Here is a 14,704-nt window from a genome sequence, read left to right on the forward strand (position 1 = left end):
ACAAAAATCTTGTCAATTCTTACAAACCAGGCCTGTGCTAATTTCACCTGTTCTATAAGTGCATACTTTTCCCAATACCCTAGTGAGCAAAAGCACTGCGTGCTGTAGTAATGAACCATATGGAAAAGAAAAATCACAGGTTAGATTCCCTGTCTGCATCACGTTACTCATCTCAGCCATGGGAACAATAGAATTGGTTCAAGGCAGCTCTCGTTACCTAACTTAGGGAACCAGGATGAGTGGCGGAGAAGGAAATATCAGAGTTTGAAGACTTGATGGGAAGCTTTGCATGTGGATATCAGATCAATCAAATGACTTTCTAACAGTTAATGTACACACTTGAGATATTGCAGGGCTGCTGAAACATCAGAGTGGCACTGCATTAAAGCAGAAAAGGGATAACATTTTGTAAGGTTGTATACATTTCAGCATACTTAAGTAAGATGTATTTAAAATGTGTATTTAAAATTTGTCACTCTTTCCGATCATAAATGTTTCCCCTTGCATTTTCCCATGCTGGCATCCCTGAGCAGTCTTTGGATTCTTTTGGATTGACCTTGTAATGCAGAGTTTGCATGTGTTGGAATCCAAAGCCAAGGGATACTGTAACCTGCTACCACTGCATGTAATCAGTTTTGCCTCTTGAGAGATTCCAAATAGAATCTAGTACCTGAGTGGAACAAGAGGGAATTGATCAACCCCATCGTGGTTTATAGTGAGTCAAATTTCTCTTGCGGAGTGATGTGATTGTGTGGAAGCCTTCACTGATGTCTGCTCTGATCTTCCTATTGCATGAATTGAGGTTAAAGACAGAATTTGAGTGATCTGGGAAAAAGTTTCAGAAATGATTTTTTTTAAGAAAATAATCAAAAAATAGTTCAGCGAATCAGCATCAATACCTGCACATTTTTGACATCTGAGATCCCCCTATTTTAAAATAAGCTATAACCATTTCATCAATCTTTATCTCTAAACCAAGCCACTTGCATTGTGAAGTTAAAATTTGGGCTTCTCATCTATTTTCCTTTTACTGCTGATTTAACATTACCCTGAATCTGTTGTTATAAATGTAGATTTGTCACTTGCCCTTTTTTTGAAGAAGCTACAATGTGGTGAAAGGAATGATTTTTCAGTTTGACTATAGAGTGTATTAACGTTGCTTAAACCAATCAATAAAATGGTTACTATCACTTCATAAAAAGGAAACCTATTTCAAACATTGCAAATTCCTGGTCGAATGTATTGTTTTCAATAATCCTCCCAGGAAGAAGCGAAGGTTTACTCCCTGGTCCCTCCGTGATTTGATCCTATTGCCTTGGTCAGGCTTTCCAAGAAAAATTGGCCAAGAGCTGCTCCCCAAGGAGGAAGGGGAAGGTCTACTGGAAATCACCTGATATTGTCCTTTGGTTTAGCAGCCAGTTTATAGCAGTCAATAAAGGTTCCCTGTCCATCTATTTGTCCTGGGACACATGAATGGCTAAACTTAGAAGTGGTGAAAAGTTTATTTTTATAAGATCATAATCCAATGCAAATATTAAATAATGCTGAACTACTCAACCATTTTAGTCCAGAATTTTTGTTTTACTATGTTCCTAGAACATTAACTGCAATGCCAAACCTAAATTGACACCAAACTGAAAGATGTTTATCCTGAATTTAAGTGGTTAATTGGCTGAGGTAGCATGGGTTACTAGTAATCTGCCAAATGTACCTCGGCATTTGTGAGAGAGAGATGAGAGAAGTTGACAGAAAATAGTATGCAAGGAAAATTGTGATGTATATTGAAATATATTTCCCATTCCTAGCTACCAGATCTTCAGTTCTTACCACAAGTTAAAAACTTTAAAAAATGTTTAGATTCTGAGAATGGCTAGGTATTCCTAGTCAGTGTCTGTTGACCATTAAGGAAATCCTTAAAAAGGTCTCTGCTATAAAGGAATAGATGAGCTGAAGTATTTTTAAGATGGTTCTGAGGCACTAATGGCTTGATCAACTTTCTATTTTTAATGTGAATCTAGGACATAAGTGTTGGCTAGTAAAGACCTTTTGCATTCATAGTGATCCTATCCTGATTGAGTGTCCATAAATAAAATATTCAACAAGTCAAAGGATAGTGATCTAGGACTTCCACTAAGAAGGATTCTGACCAGGTGTAATGCCATAGCCATGGACTTTGACGAAATCAATTAACTTGTTGAGCCTAGTATTTCTAATGTAAAGGCCACATTGACCCTTAGTATGAAGTGATGCATGTTGGATTATTCAGCCATTTAGATCTTTGAATTCAATGCTGGCTTTGGAAGCAAAGGAAGTTTTAAAACAATGTGAATATTCATCCTCCTGACATCAGTAATAGGGAAAATGGAAGCATAAGTTATTAAAGAAGAAGTAACGAGGCACTAAGAAATTAATAAGATTGGACAGATTTTCTGAAAGAAAAGTCATATTTGACAAATTTTGACTTCTAGCTAGCAGATGAGAGGGAACCAGTGGATGTGGTGTGTTTTGGCTTTGAGGTGCTAAGAGGTTATTAAAGAAATTTAGAGCATGTGGGATTGGGGACAATTTACTGACGTGGATTGAGGATTGGTTAATGGGCAGAAAATGAGTGGGAATAAACTTCTGGTTGAGAGGCTGTGAATAGCAGGTTCAGAGTGGGGTCCTGGTTATTCAAAATCTATCAGTGATTTGGATGAGGTTATTGGGTATAATCTACCCAAGAGTACTGTGGATGCTTGGTTGCTGAGTATATTCAAGAGAGTGATTTTCTTTTTTAATAGGGAAATCAAAGGATATAGGATTAATGCAGGAGAGTATTGAGAAGGTAGAAGTTCACATTGAATGGTAGCACAAACAATGGGCCAAATGGCCTGTTTCTTAAGTTTTTGCATTCTACATAGGAAGCAGATCTTACACTGAAGTCATTGTCACAGTTTCAACTGATATGGTGGGCTAGTTCTTGAGGATCTGGTCAAACCACCTGGAATCACTGCCTGCAGTACTTTGAAGATGTCGATCTTACTGGCTGGAAGCATCCTGGGCCCCTGCTGTGTGGTCTGCAGGCAGAGGAAAAAAAGGCTCGAGTAAGGATTGTGCTCTTGAAATGCCCTGAAAACTCTGACATCAAAGACTTTGCCAGCTATTAAAGAGACATTTTAAACGATAACTAAAAATGCTTATAATTAAAACTTTATAAGTCAAATATCTTTTTACACATGCAACTTACCTTTTTTGCTTTCTACTCTGCAACCCTTCAATCATTGAAACTTGCTGGGGAATCTCAGCAAGTCTAGGCTTTGAACATGATTGAATGGAATCCAGCAGTGTAGTGAACTGACAGATTTAGTGCTCCAAATTTCTCAATAAATCTAGAAATTTGTCTAGTAGAGCAGGCACAAAAATCATGGGCTTCCTGTTGTTCAAATTGCTAAACAATGACAATTCTATTCAGAGCTGCTGGTGATGGCCAGTACAGTCTGGCTCAGTGTAAAGCACTGAACTGGAATGATCGCACATTTGGTCCTAATGGATAATTCAGGTAGATACATCATGGAGCCAAGCTCCATGTTTAAATCATTCCCTTAATTTAAGCTTCAAAATTGTTTTGGGATTTATCCACCAAAGAGGCAATAATATGAAGAACAGCCTTTTCTAAAGCTTTCACATGTGTAATTCACTCCGTCTAGGTTAGTTAGTAAGAAATATAAACACAAGTTGAGCTCAGTTACTTGGGCTTTGTGGACTTGACTGTCACCTCCCAAAGATTAGATTGAACATCCTTGCCATGAAGTATCATTGATATTGCATGCCCACTTTAGTTCCTGGATTAATTTTTCTAACAGCTATTTTAGTGTAGACTTGCTTGAATGTTGATTTTAGCTCAAATCTTGTACTAGTGTTTGAACTAAATGATTAATGGTTTCTTTTTTCCCCTTTTCCCCATTCCTTCTGTTGTACTGCTGCACCCATTAGCTTTATGCCCTGCTCAGAAAGGATACATGTTGCTGTAGCTGAGATGGCAGCTCTTTTCCCAAAGGTGAGTCATTTTTAACTCCTTTTTAAAATTTCTTGTTTTTCAAAAATGTCAAGCTTATTTAAAATGCTAAAATTATAAGTGTCTTTGCTTTTCCTCAGTTGTGTAATGTCAAACTAGTGATGTTCCCTTCTGCAGAAATGCCAGCCTCACAATGCCACACTCAGTAATGGATTTGCTGAACCAAGTCCACATTATCATGCCAACATTTTTGATATGATACCAAACCAACCAGGCTGGGAAATATGCACAGTATTTGTTATATAATGACCTGTCAATCTATCAACTAATCAGATCTGGAGGACTTAACGCCTTTTCCAATTTGGTTCTGGGTAAATCCTGCAATTCGTTGACTCAGTTCACACAGTATCCTTCCTGAGAAACTACAAAGCTTAGAAAGGCTTCCATTTCTACAGCTTCCTTTAACCTATCAAAATCATCCCAAGGCATCTTTAATGAGTATTATTGAGCTCTAATTAGCAATCATGGAGAGAACATGCAAGGTCAGATGCAATTATCCTCGTATTTACAAAAGTTTGATCAAATTTCAAGGAGCATCTTAAAAGAGAGGTAGAGAGACAGGGAAGGACTTGTAGCTAAATGCACCATTGCTGTTGGTCTCCAGTGCTTTTCCAATGAAGCCCAGCATAAGCTTAAGCAACAGCATCTCATCTGTTTGGGCACGTTGTAGCCCTATGTACTCAATACTGAATTCAACAGTTTCAGATAACCAGCCTTTCCTGTTTGTGTCAGAATTGACCAGTTCTGATGCACATTCATCCAGCCATAACTTTTTATCCCAATTTTTCACTCTCCCTAGATGATGCCTGATCTGCAGGGCATTCTCAACATCTTCTTTAGTTTCATATTCTCCACTGTTTCACTGACATGCTCTCTTCATCCTTAACCCTCCTCCGCAACTTAAGACCAATTTGTTTTCTCACTTTACCAGCTCTGATGAACGGTCATTGACTTGAAACTTTAACCATGTTTCTCAGTCTGACCTGTTGAGTATTTCCAGTATTTTCTGTTTCTAAATTAAATAAGAGGATGTTTGATTCAGACCTCTGTCTGGTGCTGTCTGTTTGGAGCTTGTACATTCTCCCTGTGACCACATGGGTTTCCTCCAAGTGCTCTGGTTTCCTCCCACATCCCAAAGACATGCAGATTGCAAGGTTAACTGGCCCTTGCATATAGGTGATGGTAGAATCTTGTGGTGTTGATGGGAATGTGGAGAGAATTTAAAGCAAAAACTGAGAGTGTAAAATTAGTTCAGGTAGCACCTACTTAAACTAATTTTACATTCTCAGTTTTTGCTTTAAATTCTCTCCACATTCCCATCAACATCCCAAGATTCTACTATCATCTACACACAAGGGGTAGTTAATCTTACTGGACAGTGCAGACTCAGTGGACCTAGAGGCTTATGTCTCTTACTCCATAACTGCTCTTGATGCTATCTTCTCTTTAAGAAGACCAAATGCAGGGTCACCCAATGAACAAATCTTCACAAAAAATGAAGATTTGTTCATTGGGTGACCCTGTGCTTCTAGTTGCCTCTCTTTCAATCCTTGTCTCACTCCCACTCTGTTATAGAATAGAGTCATAGAGTAATACAGCATGGAAACAGCTCTTTCAGCCCAACTCATCCATGGTGCCCACCTAAGCTAGCTCCATTTGCCCATGTTTGGCTCATATCCCACTAAACCTTTCCTATCCATTTCCTTATCCAAATGTCTTTTAAATGCCGCTTTTGTACCTGCCTCAACTACTTTCTCTGACAGCTTGTTCCGTATACACACCATCCTCTGTGGGGGAAAAAGTTGTCCTTGGGTCCCTTTTAAACCTTTCCCCTCTCACCTTAAGCCTATGCCTTCTAGTTTTTGGTTCCCTTTCCCTGGAGAGAAAAGACTTTGTGTGCATTTACCCTGTCTATGCCCTTCAAGATTTTATAGACCTCTATAAGGTCAACCCTCAGTCTCCTATGCTCTAAGGAATAAAGTTTTTTATTCTGCTGAACTTTTCCCTATAACTTGGGCCCCTGAATCCAGGCAACATTCTCATAAATCTTCTTTTCACTCTTTCCAGCTTTACGACATCCTTCCTATTACAGGGTGACCAAAACTACAGTGGTATGCAAATGTTTGGGCACCCCTGGTTAAAATTTCTGTTACTGTGAATAGCTAAGCGAGTAAAAGATGACCTGATTTCCAAAAGGCATAAAGTTAAAGATGATGCTTTTCTTTAATATTTTAAGCAAGATTACTTTTTTATTTCCATCTCTTACAGTTTCAAAATAACAAAAAAGGAAAAGGATCCAAATTGCAAGTTTGGGCACCCTGAATGGTCAGTGCTTAGTAACATCCCCTTTGACAAGTATCACAACTTGTAAATGCTTTCTGTAGCCAGCTAAGAGTCTTTCAATTCTTGTTTGAGGGATTTTCACCCAAAGGCTTCTAGTTCTGTGAGATTCTTGGGCTGTCTTGCATGCACTGCTCTTTTGAGGTCTATCCACAGATTTTCGATGATGTTTAGGTCGGGGGACGGTGAGGGCCATGGCAAAACCTTCAGCTTCTGCCTCTTGAGGTAGTCCATTGTGGATTTTGAGGTGTGTTTGGGATCGTTATCCTGTTGTAGAAGCCATCTTCTTCATTTTTTAAAAAACACAGACGGTGTGATGTTTGCTTCCAGAATCTGCTGGTATTTAATTGAATTCATTCTTCTCTCTACCAGTGAAATGTTCCCCGTGCCACTGGCTGCAACACAAGCCCAAAGCATGGTCGATCCACCCCCGTGCTTAACAGTTGGGGAGGTGTTCTTTTCATGAAATGCTGCACCCTTTTTTCTCCAAGCTTTCCTGCATCCTCACCACAAAATTCTGTGTCAGAAGTTTGCAAAGGAACATCTAAACAAGCCTGATGCATTTTGGAAACAAGTCCTGTGGACTCATGAAGTTAAAATAGAACTTCTTGGCTGCAATGAGCAAAGGTATGTTTGGAGAAAGAAGGGTGCTGAATTTCATGAAAAGAACACCTCTCCAACTGTTAAGCACGGGGGTGGATCGACCATGCTTTGGGCTTGTGTTGCAGCCAGTGGCACGGGGAACATTTCACTGGTGGAGGGAAGAATGAATTCAATTAAATACCAGCAGATTCTGGAAGCAAACATCACACCGTCTGTGTCTTTTAAAAAAAAGATGAAAAGAGGATGGCTTCTACAACAGGATAACGATCCTAAACATACCTCAAAATCCACAATGGACTACCTCGAGGCACAAGCTGAAGGTTTTGCCATGGCCCTCTCAGTCCCCTGACCTAAACATCACTGAAAATCTGTGGATAGACCTCAAAAGAGCAGTGCATGCAAGACGGCGCAAGTATCTCACAGAATGAGAAGTCTTTTGCAAGGAAGAATGGGCGAAAATCCCTCAAACAAGAATTGAAAGACTCTTAGCTGGCTACAGTAAGCATTTACAAGCTGTGATACTTGCCAAAGGGGGTGTTACTAAGTACTGACCATGCAGGGTGCCCAAACTTTTGCTTCGGGCCCTTTTCCTTTTTTGTTATTTTGAAACTGTAAAAGATGGAAATAAAAAAGTAATCTTGCTTAAAATATTAAAGAAATGTGTCATCTTTGACTTTATGCCTTTTGGAAATCAGGTCATCTTTTACTCGCTTAGCTATTCACAGTAACAGAAATTTTGACCAGAGGTGCCCAAACTTTTGCATGCCACTGTATATACAATATTTCAAGTGTGGCCTCCCCAATGTCTTGTACAATTGCAATATAATGTCCCAACTCTTGTACTCAGTGCCCTGACTGATGAAGGCCAGCGTGCCAAATGCAGTCTTCACCACCATGTCAACCCATGATGCCAACCTGTCCTCTGCCTTCTCATCTTTTATTACATCCTTCCAGATACAATTTTGAGTTCAACAAATTCTATTTAAAGCTACTGTTACTATTTTTGAGAAAACAGTTACAGGCAATGATTCTGTTTGTTTTATGTTCACCTTGTCTGTCCTTGTTTTTATACTTCATTGTCCCATTTCCCACCACCTTTGGAATTGCACTGTCACAATTGCCTTCCACTCCATCGTGGATCTCTATTATTCTTTCATTCCTTGCCTGCCTCTTTACTTTAAAAGCTTATATATCATTAACTTTGAGTTTGAAAGATAATACAGTCCCAATCCATGCAAGGTCCTATTAGTTTTGTGTAGAAATTCTTATGCATGGTAATTAGTTTCGGTACTTGCCAGAAAGCAGATGGACTAAATAAAAACAAAATTCCTAAATTGGATTTGATTTCAGAATTGTTTTATTGCATTAATTGGACATTTAAAAAAAAAAATGTGAATGCTATTTACATGAGCAGTTCACTTGTGTGGAGGAAAACTAATGAAGAATGTTTCTCTGTTAAACATTTAGAAACCTCGCTCAGACATGGTTCGGGCCTCACTGAGTCTATTAACTGCAAGTGCGTACAGACTTCAGTCAGAATGCAAGAAAGCACTACCTGCAGAACCCAGTCCCATGACTGACATCCAACTGGTGACACAGCAAGTGATCCAGTGTGCATACGATATTGCCAAAGCTGCCAAGCAACTTGTTACCATAATGACAAAAGAAAACAACTGATTACTATTTTCCCCTTTTTTTTATTTGCAAGATTTTTTTTTACATAAGAGAAAACTATTTTAAATATTCACCAGATTTGGTGTGGGCTTTCTGTCAGTATTATGTTTGCATGCTTTTTAATATAATTTACATTTTTGGATATTAAAGTAGTTTTTCTCTGCTTATGTTTGTGGCCATTAGGCTGACTTTTTTTTGGTGCTTTTTTTTTGTTGTCACATTGCCTTCAGGGAGCTAAATCAGGCAGATAACAGTTGCTAATTAGATTTGTGTATCTTATTGTTTGAAGTGTATTAATGACAACTATATTACAACTTAAAAGCTCTATTTCTTTGTTCTCGAGCTCTGCAGTATTTCCATATTATGCCTTGCTAGGGGAAATATTGTTTGAAGTTGCTCCATTGGGGTAGTTTTTTTAAAAAAAACTTAACATTCACCATTCTATAAATAAGATTTAAATTATTGTTCAATGGCAGTCAGGATACAAAATCCAGAGGGTAATAGAGTGGGAATAGGTGTGGTGGAAAGTAGCACAAAAATGTGGAAACGTTGGAAGAGTGATGCTGAAGTTGGATTTAGGGAAGTATTTAGATTGTATAAGAAAGATGTTTAAGAGCAGTTTGGCACCATGAAGGGCTGTAGTGGTAAAACTGAGATTATGGAATTAGATATTTTAGCTGAAACCAAATGACAATGGGGTGTTGCTAAGCACTTTCCCTTTTTAATTCAGTGGCCAAATTTCAGCTGGAAGTATTATCTAAAATGGGGGAAAGAGCAGAGGTGTGGGGCTAATTGGATAGCTCAGCACAGGGCACAACAGGCCAAATAGTCTATTTCTGTGCTCTATCGTTATTTATGAAATCTTACAAAAGTTGCTATTTTAGCAAGCATTTGGACTGCATTCAGTTATAAAGAATTTCATGTTTCTGCAATCTCTATTGTCAACAAGCAGTTGTCTATGTTCAGTTGATCATAGACATTAGGTAGCTTGCAACAACAAATGGTGTGTTTAGCCATTTTAGTGTTTTAAACATCCATTACCATGCCTTCAACGTAGCTTGTCAGTTCTGTTGAATGTGAATGGTATTAACTATGCTTCCTTATCCAACGACATGCACAAACTTTAAACCAGAATCTGTATTATTTGTCAAAAGTTAGATTGGTCAAAGTGTTTTTGAACAAAAAGCCATACTCATTATTGCTTTGTGCACATTGTACCTTATGGTATCACGGCTTGTGACCTACATGGTTGACAACACAGAATCAATACAATGTACTGCCTGTACAACCAATCCTTAAGATTGATTAGGTTTTCTTGTGGAAGGTATTTTACAACTGTGTTCAGGCTATATATGCAGAAGTTATTTATTGTACAGAACTGTACATCATTTTTGATCAGTTAATTCTCAAAACCATTTACTTCAATTAGTTTTAGTTGGCCAGCTTTTAAAGTTGACTAAATTTGTGATGTGGTCAGCATATTGTAGTCAAACTTGTAATCTTATGCACTTATTTGTACAGGCAACCCCTGCGTTATGGCCGTTCAGGTTACAGAAATTCACCCTTACGCAATTCGCAATTCACAAATCACTACCTAAAAATTTGAGATACAGAGTAAAATCCACTCTTACAGAATTCGTGTGGGGAAAAGATAAACACAAAGTGCGAAAGAAACAACAAATTTTGTCAATTTTTATTTTTAATCGCTGAGCTCTGTGGAGCAATAAGATTTAAATGTGATTTCGCCATGTCAACAGTCAGAGCCAACCCCTCTTTTTGGCCCCACTCTCCAGTCTGAGGACATGAGAACAGAGGTCTCACTGCCGCACTCTTCATCTGTGAGGCATTTGGTAGAGCCATGGCAGTCATGGCTGGCTCCTTAAAGTAACCACCACCCCACCTCCCAAACTCCTACACCACCATTCTTCGACGAACCCCAGTCGTCAAATCCCATCCCTTTCCCTATATCCCCACTTCCTAATCCACAAGCCTTGCACGTCGGAGCAAATGCCTTGCAGACAGAGCATGGCGGCACTGCACTCTGAGACATCCGTTCACATGTCTTTGGACTGGAGAGCGAGTGGCAAAGGAGAGACCCAGCTGCGACTACCAATCCAGTCGATGTGCTGACTCGTATCCAAATCTTATTGCCCCAGAGTATTGATGGAGTAAAAATTTGACAACTTATTTCTTTTGCTGGAGCCTTGTCCATCCCCTGAGACAAATGTTGACCTCGGCAGTTAAATAACGGCAGTGGGTCACTTTGATATCACTGATTAAAATTACTTAATATGAGGGAAGTAATACCGTGGGAGCACATCATAACATGGGATTCAATGAGAAAAGGGGCTTCTTGTTACAGAAAATGGCATTAAAGATGTTCTCATAGGAATGCAACCCCTGTGAAACGGTGGGGTGGGGGTTGCCTGTATTGAATTCCCAAAAGATTTGATTTTTGTCAATCTTTGCATCGTCAGTCAGATGCATCATTTTCAGTCCTGGCATGGGGACTTTAACTTGTAGATTAGAACCCACCAAAAAAAAAATTAGCACAACTTCCTTTTGGAGTGGTGATTCCCAGTTCTCTGTGGCTTCAAATTCTCCTTGACAGCAAGTGAATTAACAGATGGAGTACTGCAGAAGTCACCAGATTTTTATGCAAGTTATTTTGAAACGGTATAACTGGTCTGCCCAGTCAACTTTGTATTAATGAATGAATCTGCACCTAGACTAATCAGTGTAAAGTACAGTATGGATTTGAACTGGCAGGACCAGTCCATAAGTGCACTTCCTGCCAGCAGCTCACTGAGTCATTGGCAGCAGTATTCAGGGAAACAGTTAACCCTGATCAGTCTCCTGTGTAAAGGAGAAACCGTAGCGAGATAAGGTAGTGGGAACAGTTAATGAAGGAGGGATTAATCAAGATCATATCCTTTGTCTCCTTAGCAAGATGATGCCACAGTACGTTTGTGAACTTTGGTTAGGTTCAAAGTGGGAGATGGAGCCTTACTGGTAAGGTGCTGTGGATGATTTAGCACAAGTGACTTTGAGAAGAGAGTAGCAAATTTATGCAGGTTGTACTCAGGATCTTTTATTTTGTGCATGGAAAATGATTTTATTTCAGGCAAGGGTGGGTTTTGTGGTACAGTATCGCAATATAAATTAGTGACTAAATATTCATTATAAGTGGCACTACCAGCCTACAACATGAATCTAGTCACTAAGCCAACTGCCCATAGTTCTTGGGTGGAATTTGACAAGTCACTTGTACATGACGGGATATGTATTTGTTCCTGAAAGCAGCGACATAATATATTCCGACTGGCTAAGGAATGAAAATTCCGTAATCCAACTGTGGGACTGAGGGTTGTTTTTATAATTTAAAAAAACCCCAATTCCTTGATGTCCCATCCTGCTGCATGATTCAAACTTCATATCCTGCCAGTTTGTTCTTGTGACCCTAACCTCAATTCTACTAAGGCAATCCCTAACTACATCTTCACAGAAGCTAATGGTTATCATGCAAGCAAGCTCTCTATAATCTATCAATATCTGAATCAATTCGCGCAAACTGGAAACTCTAAGAAAGTCTGGGATAGGATGGTGGATCTGGTATATTTCTTAATCATAGAAAATAGGATCTGAGTTTCCATTTTGCCAAGCTTATCCTTAATTCTAGAATAAAAAGTTCATTATTAATGCATTTAGGCAAATGTGGATATTCCTTAACGAGCTTCCTTATAATCTTGTCCAAGTTAGTTAAAATATTTTGAGGCTTTGTTTAAAACCAAGGAGTAGCGAAATGGGGGGACGAAGTAAGTTTTAAATAACTCAACCTTCTGGGTTGGCTTAAGCCTCACCTTCAGGACATTTTTGACCCTATCCCTTGAGCTTACCACTCCACTTTCTTTTCTGTTCAAAGAAATTTCACCTTTGAAGATGGGTCTACCGAGGGCTTTTCCCTCCCCAGAATGAATGAATCCTGACGTAACCTTTGCACTGTACTTGTCACGTGGCTCTTCCTGTGTAATATTTGTATGTCTCTTTCAGCAGCTACTGGTTATATTGAAACCAACTAAGCATGTACAGTTTGTAATGATGTGTTTAGTCTGATTTATTAAATACATTACATGTACAGATTTATTTTCTTCTGTACTCTATTTGTTCCTTGGTACATTTGTTTATGGTGTTCATTCAGATCTTGTTAATGCACGTGACTCTATATCTGACAATGTGGAAAATTGTCCAGATATGTCTAACCCACAAAAAGCAGGATAAATCAAACTGAATTATTTACTGTCCTCTCAATCTATTCTTAATCATCACTGAAGTATTGAAAGTTACCATCAACAGCTAACAAGTGGCACCAATGCTTGTTTTGTGCTTCACTGGGATAGCGTGACTCCAAAGTTCATTCCAACTCTAGTCCAAAGATGTACAAAAGAGCTGAATTCCAGGGTGAGGCAAAGGTAACCATCTTGCCATCAAAGCAGCATTTGATTGAGTGTGGCTTAGATGGTCAAGTAAAACTGAAGTCAGTTGGCATCAGTGGGAAATACTTCACTGCTAGGAGTTGTACCCTGCACAAAGGAAGATGGTTATAACTATTTATTTCATCTTCAGGACATTACTACAGGAGTTCTGCAGGGTGGCAACTTTTAACTATTTCAGCTGCGACTGACTTTCCCTCTGTCAGAATTGTTCATTTATCAGCAAACAATGTTCAATTCTTTTTGCAGCAACTCAGACAATGAAGCACTTGTGTGTCAACAGCAGTCAGACCTGGAAAACATTCAAGCATGAACTAATAAGTAGCAAGTAACATTCCTTGCTATAAAAGGTTATGATCTTTTTCAAGTCAGGATAACCACCTCCCTTTGACATGCATCAGCATCACCAAATCCTCCACAATGAAACATCCTTGGGGTGACTTTTGATAGGAAACTTAACTGAACCAGCCACAAAAATACAGTGGCTTATAAGGGCAGGTCAAAAACTGGCTATCTTGCTGAGATTGACTTACCACCGGAATTCCCATGACTTTTTTAAAGAGTGAAGAATCACTGAGCATAAAGAAGTAAGCCATGGTTTAAAAACTAGTAGTTAACTGAAAAGCTTAATCAAGCAAATCATGAAAGACTCAGCAGGGCAGGTGGTAAATCCCAGGTTTTATTTTTGAGGTTGTAACTAGGAGAATAGATAAGGGACAACCATTGTGCTCTATTTTGATTTTAAGAAGGGCTTTGGAAAAAGTGCCAGATAAACAAGAGTGCATAGGATCAGGGGTAATATCTTGGAGTGGAATGAAGATAGATTTATGGACAGAAAACAGAAGGCAATTATGGGTCATTTTCCCATTCGGCAGGCTGTGACCTGTGCAGTGCTGCTCGGGTCCCAGCTGTTTGTATTGTGTATCAGATTTGCGTTGGGTTCAAGTGTAAGTTTCCTTATGGTTCAAGTCAAAGTGGTAGTGTGGAGAATGAGAGGAATGCAGAGAAGCTTCTGGGAGAAATGGACTCGTTGAGAGGATGGGCAAAGATGTGGCAGATGGAATATAATGTGGAAAAATGTGCTATTATCCACGTTGGTGGGAAAAATATTAGAGAAGAAGTATTTTTAAATGATGAGAGATTGAAAGGTGCTGGTGTTCAGAGGGACCTGATTGTCCTTGAACTTAAACGTCTGAAAGTTAACATGCAGGTACAGTACGCAATTCAGTATTGTAACAAATTTCCTGATAATACAAAGGTATGAAAACAAGCTGTGAGGAGAACAAGAAAAGTCTGCCAAAAGATCAAGGATGTGGGCAAAAACTTAGCAGATGGCATATAATGTGGGGAAATATGTGGTTATCCATTGCAGCCAGGAGAATCTAAAAGCAGAATATTGTTTAAATGGGGAGAGACTACAGAATGCTGATGTACAGTGAGACAGGAGTGTCTTGGTTCATGAAACAAAGTTGGCAGGCCAAGGAGGATGGAATATAAAAATAAGGAAGACTTGCTACAACCATAGTGTAGAATTATGGTTGTA

The 14,704-nt window shown here is 39.0% G+C and overlaps 1 protein-coding gene across 10 annotated transcripts in view; it reads left to right on the forward strand.

Annotated features, from left to right (window-relative positions):
• git2a (G protein-coupled receptor kinase interacting ArfGAP 2a) overlaps nucleotides 1-12,811 on the forward strand; it is an 83,733-nt gene extending 70,922 nt beyond the window's left edge. For 9 of the 10 annotated variants that reach the window (XM_052032399.1, XM_052032398.1, XM_052032397.1 and 6 more), the window contains 2 exons: nucleotides 3,973-4,036; nucleotides 8,465-12,803. In XM_052032399.1, coding sequence (XP_051888359.1) covers nucleotides 3,973-4,036; nucleotides 8,465-8,674 — 274 coding nt within the window. In that variant the 3' untranslated portion in view covers nucleotides 8,675-12,803. Of the gene's footprint in view, nucleotides 1-3,972; nucleotides 4,037-8,464 lie in introns of all 10 variants that reach the window. The other variant, XM_052032401.1, reaches the window with a different exon arrangement.
• The last annotated feature ends 1,893 nt before the right edge of the window (nucleotides 12,812-14,704 follow it).

Source organism: Pristis pectinata, chromosome 17, assembly GCF_009764475.1.
Source record: "Pristis pectinata isolate sPriPec2 chromosome 17, sPriPec2.1.pri, whole genome shotgun sequence".
NCBI classification, from domain to species: domain Eukaryota; kingdom Metazoa; phylum Chordata; class Chondrichthyes; order Rhinopristiformes; family Pristidae; genus Pristis; species Pristis pectinata.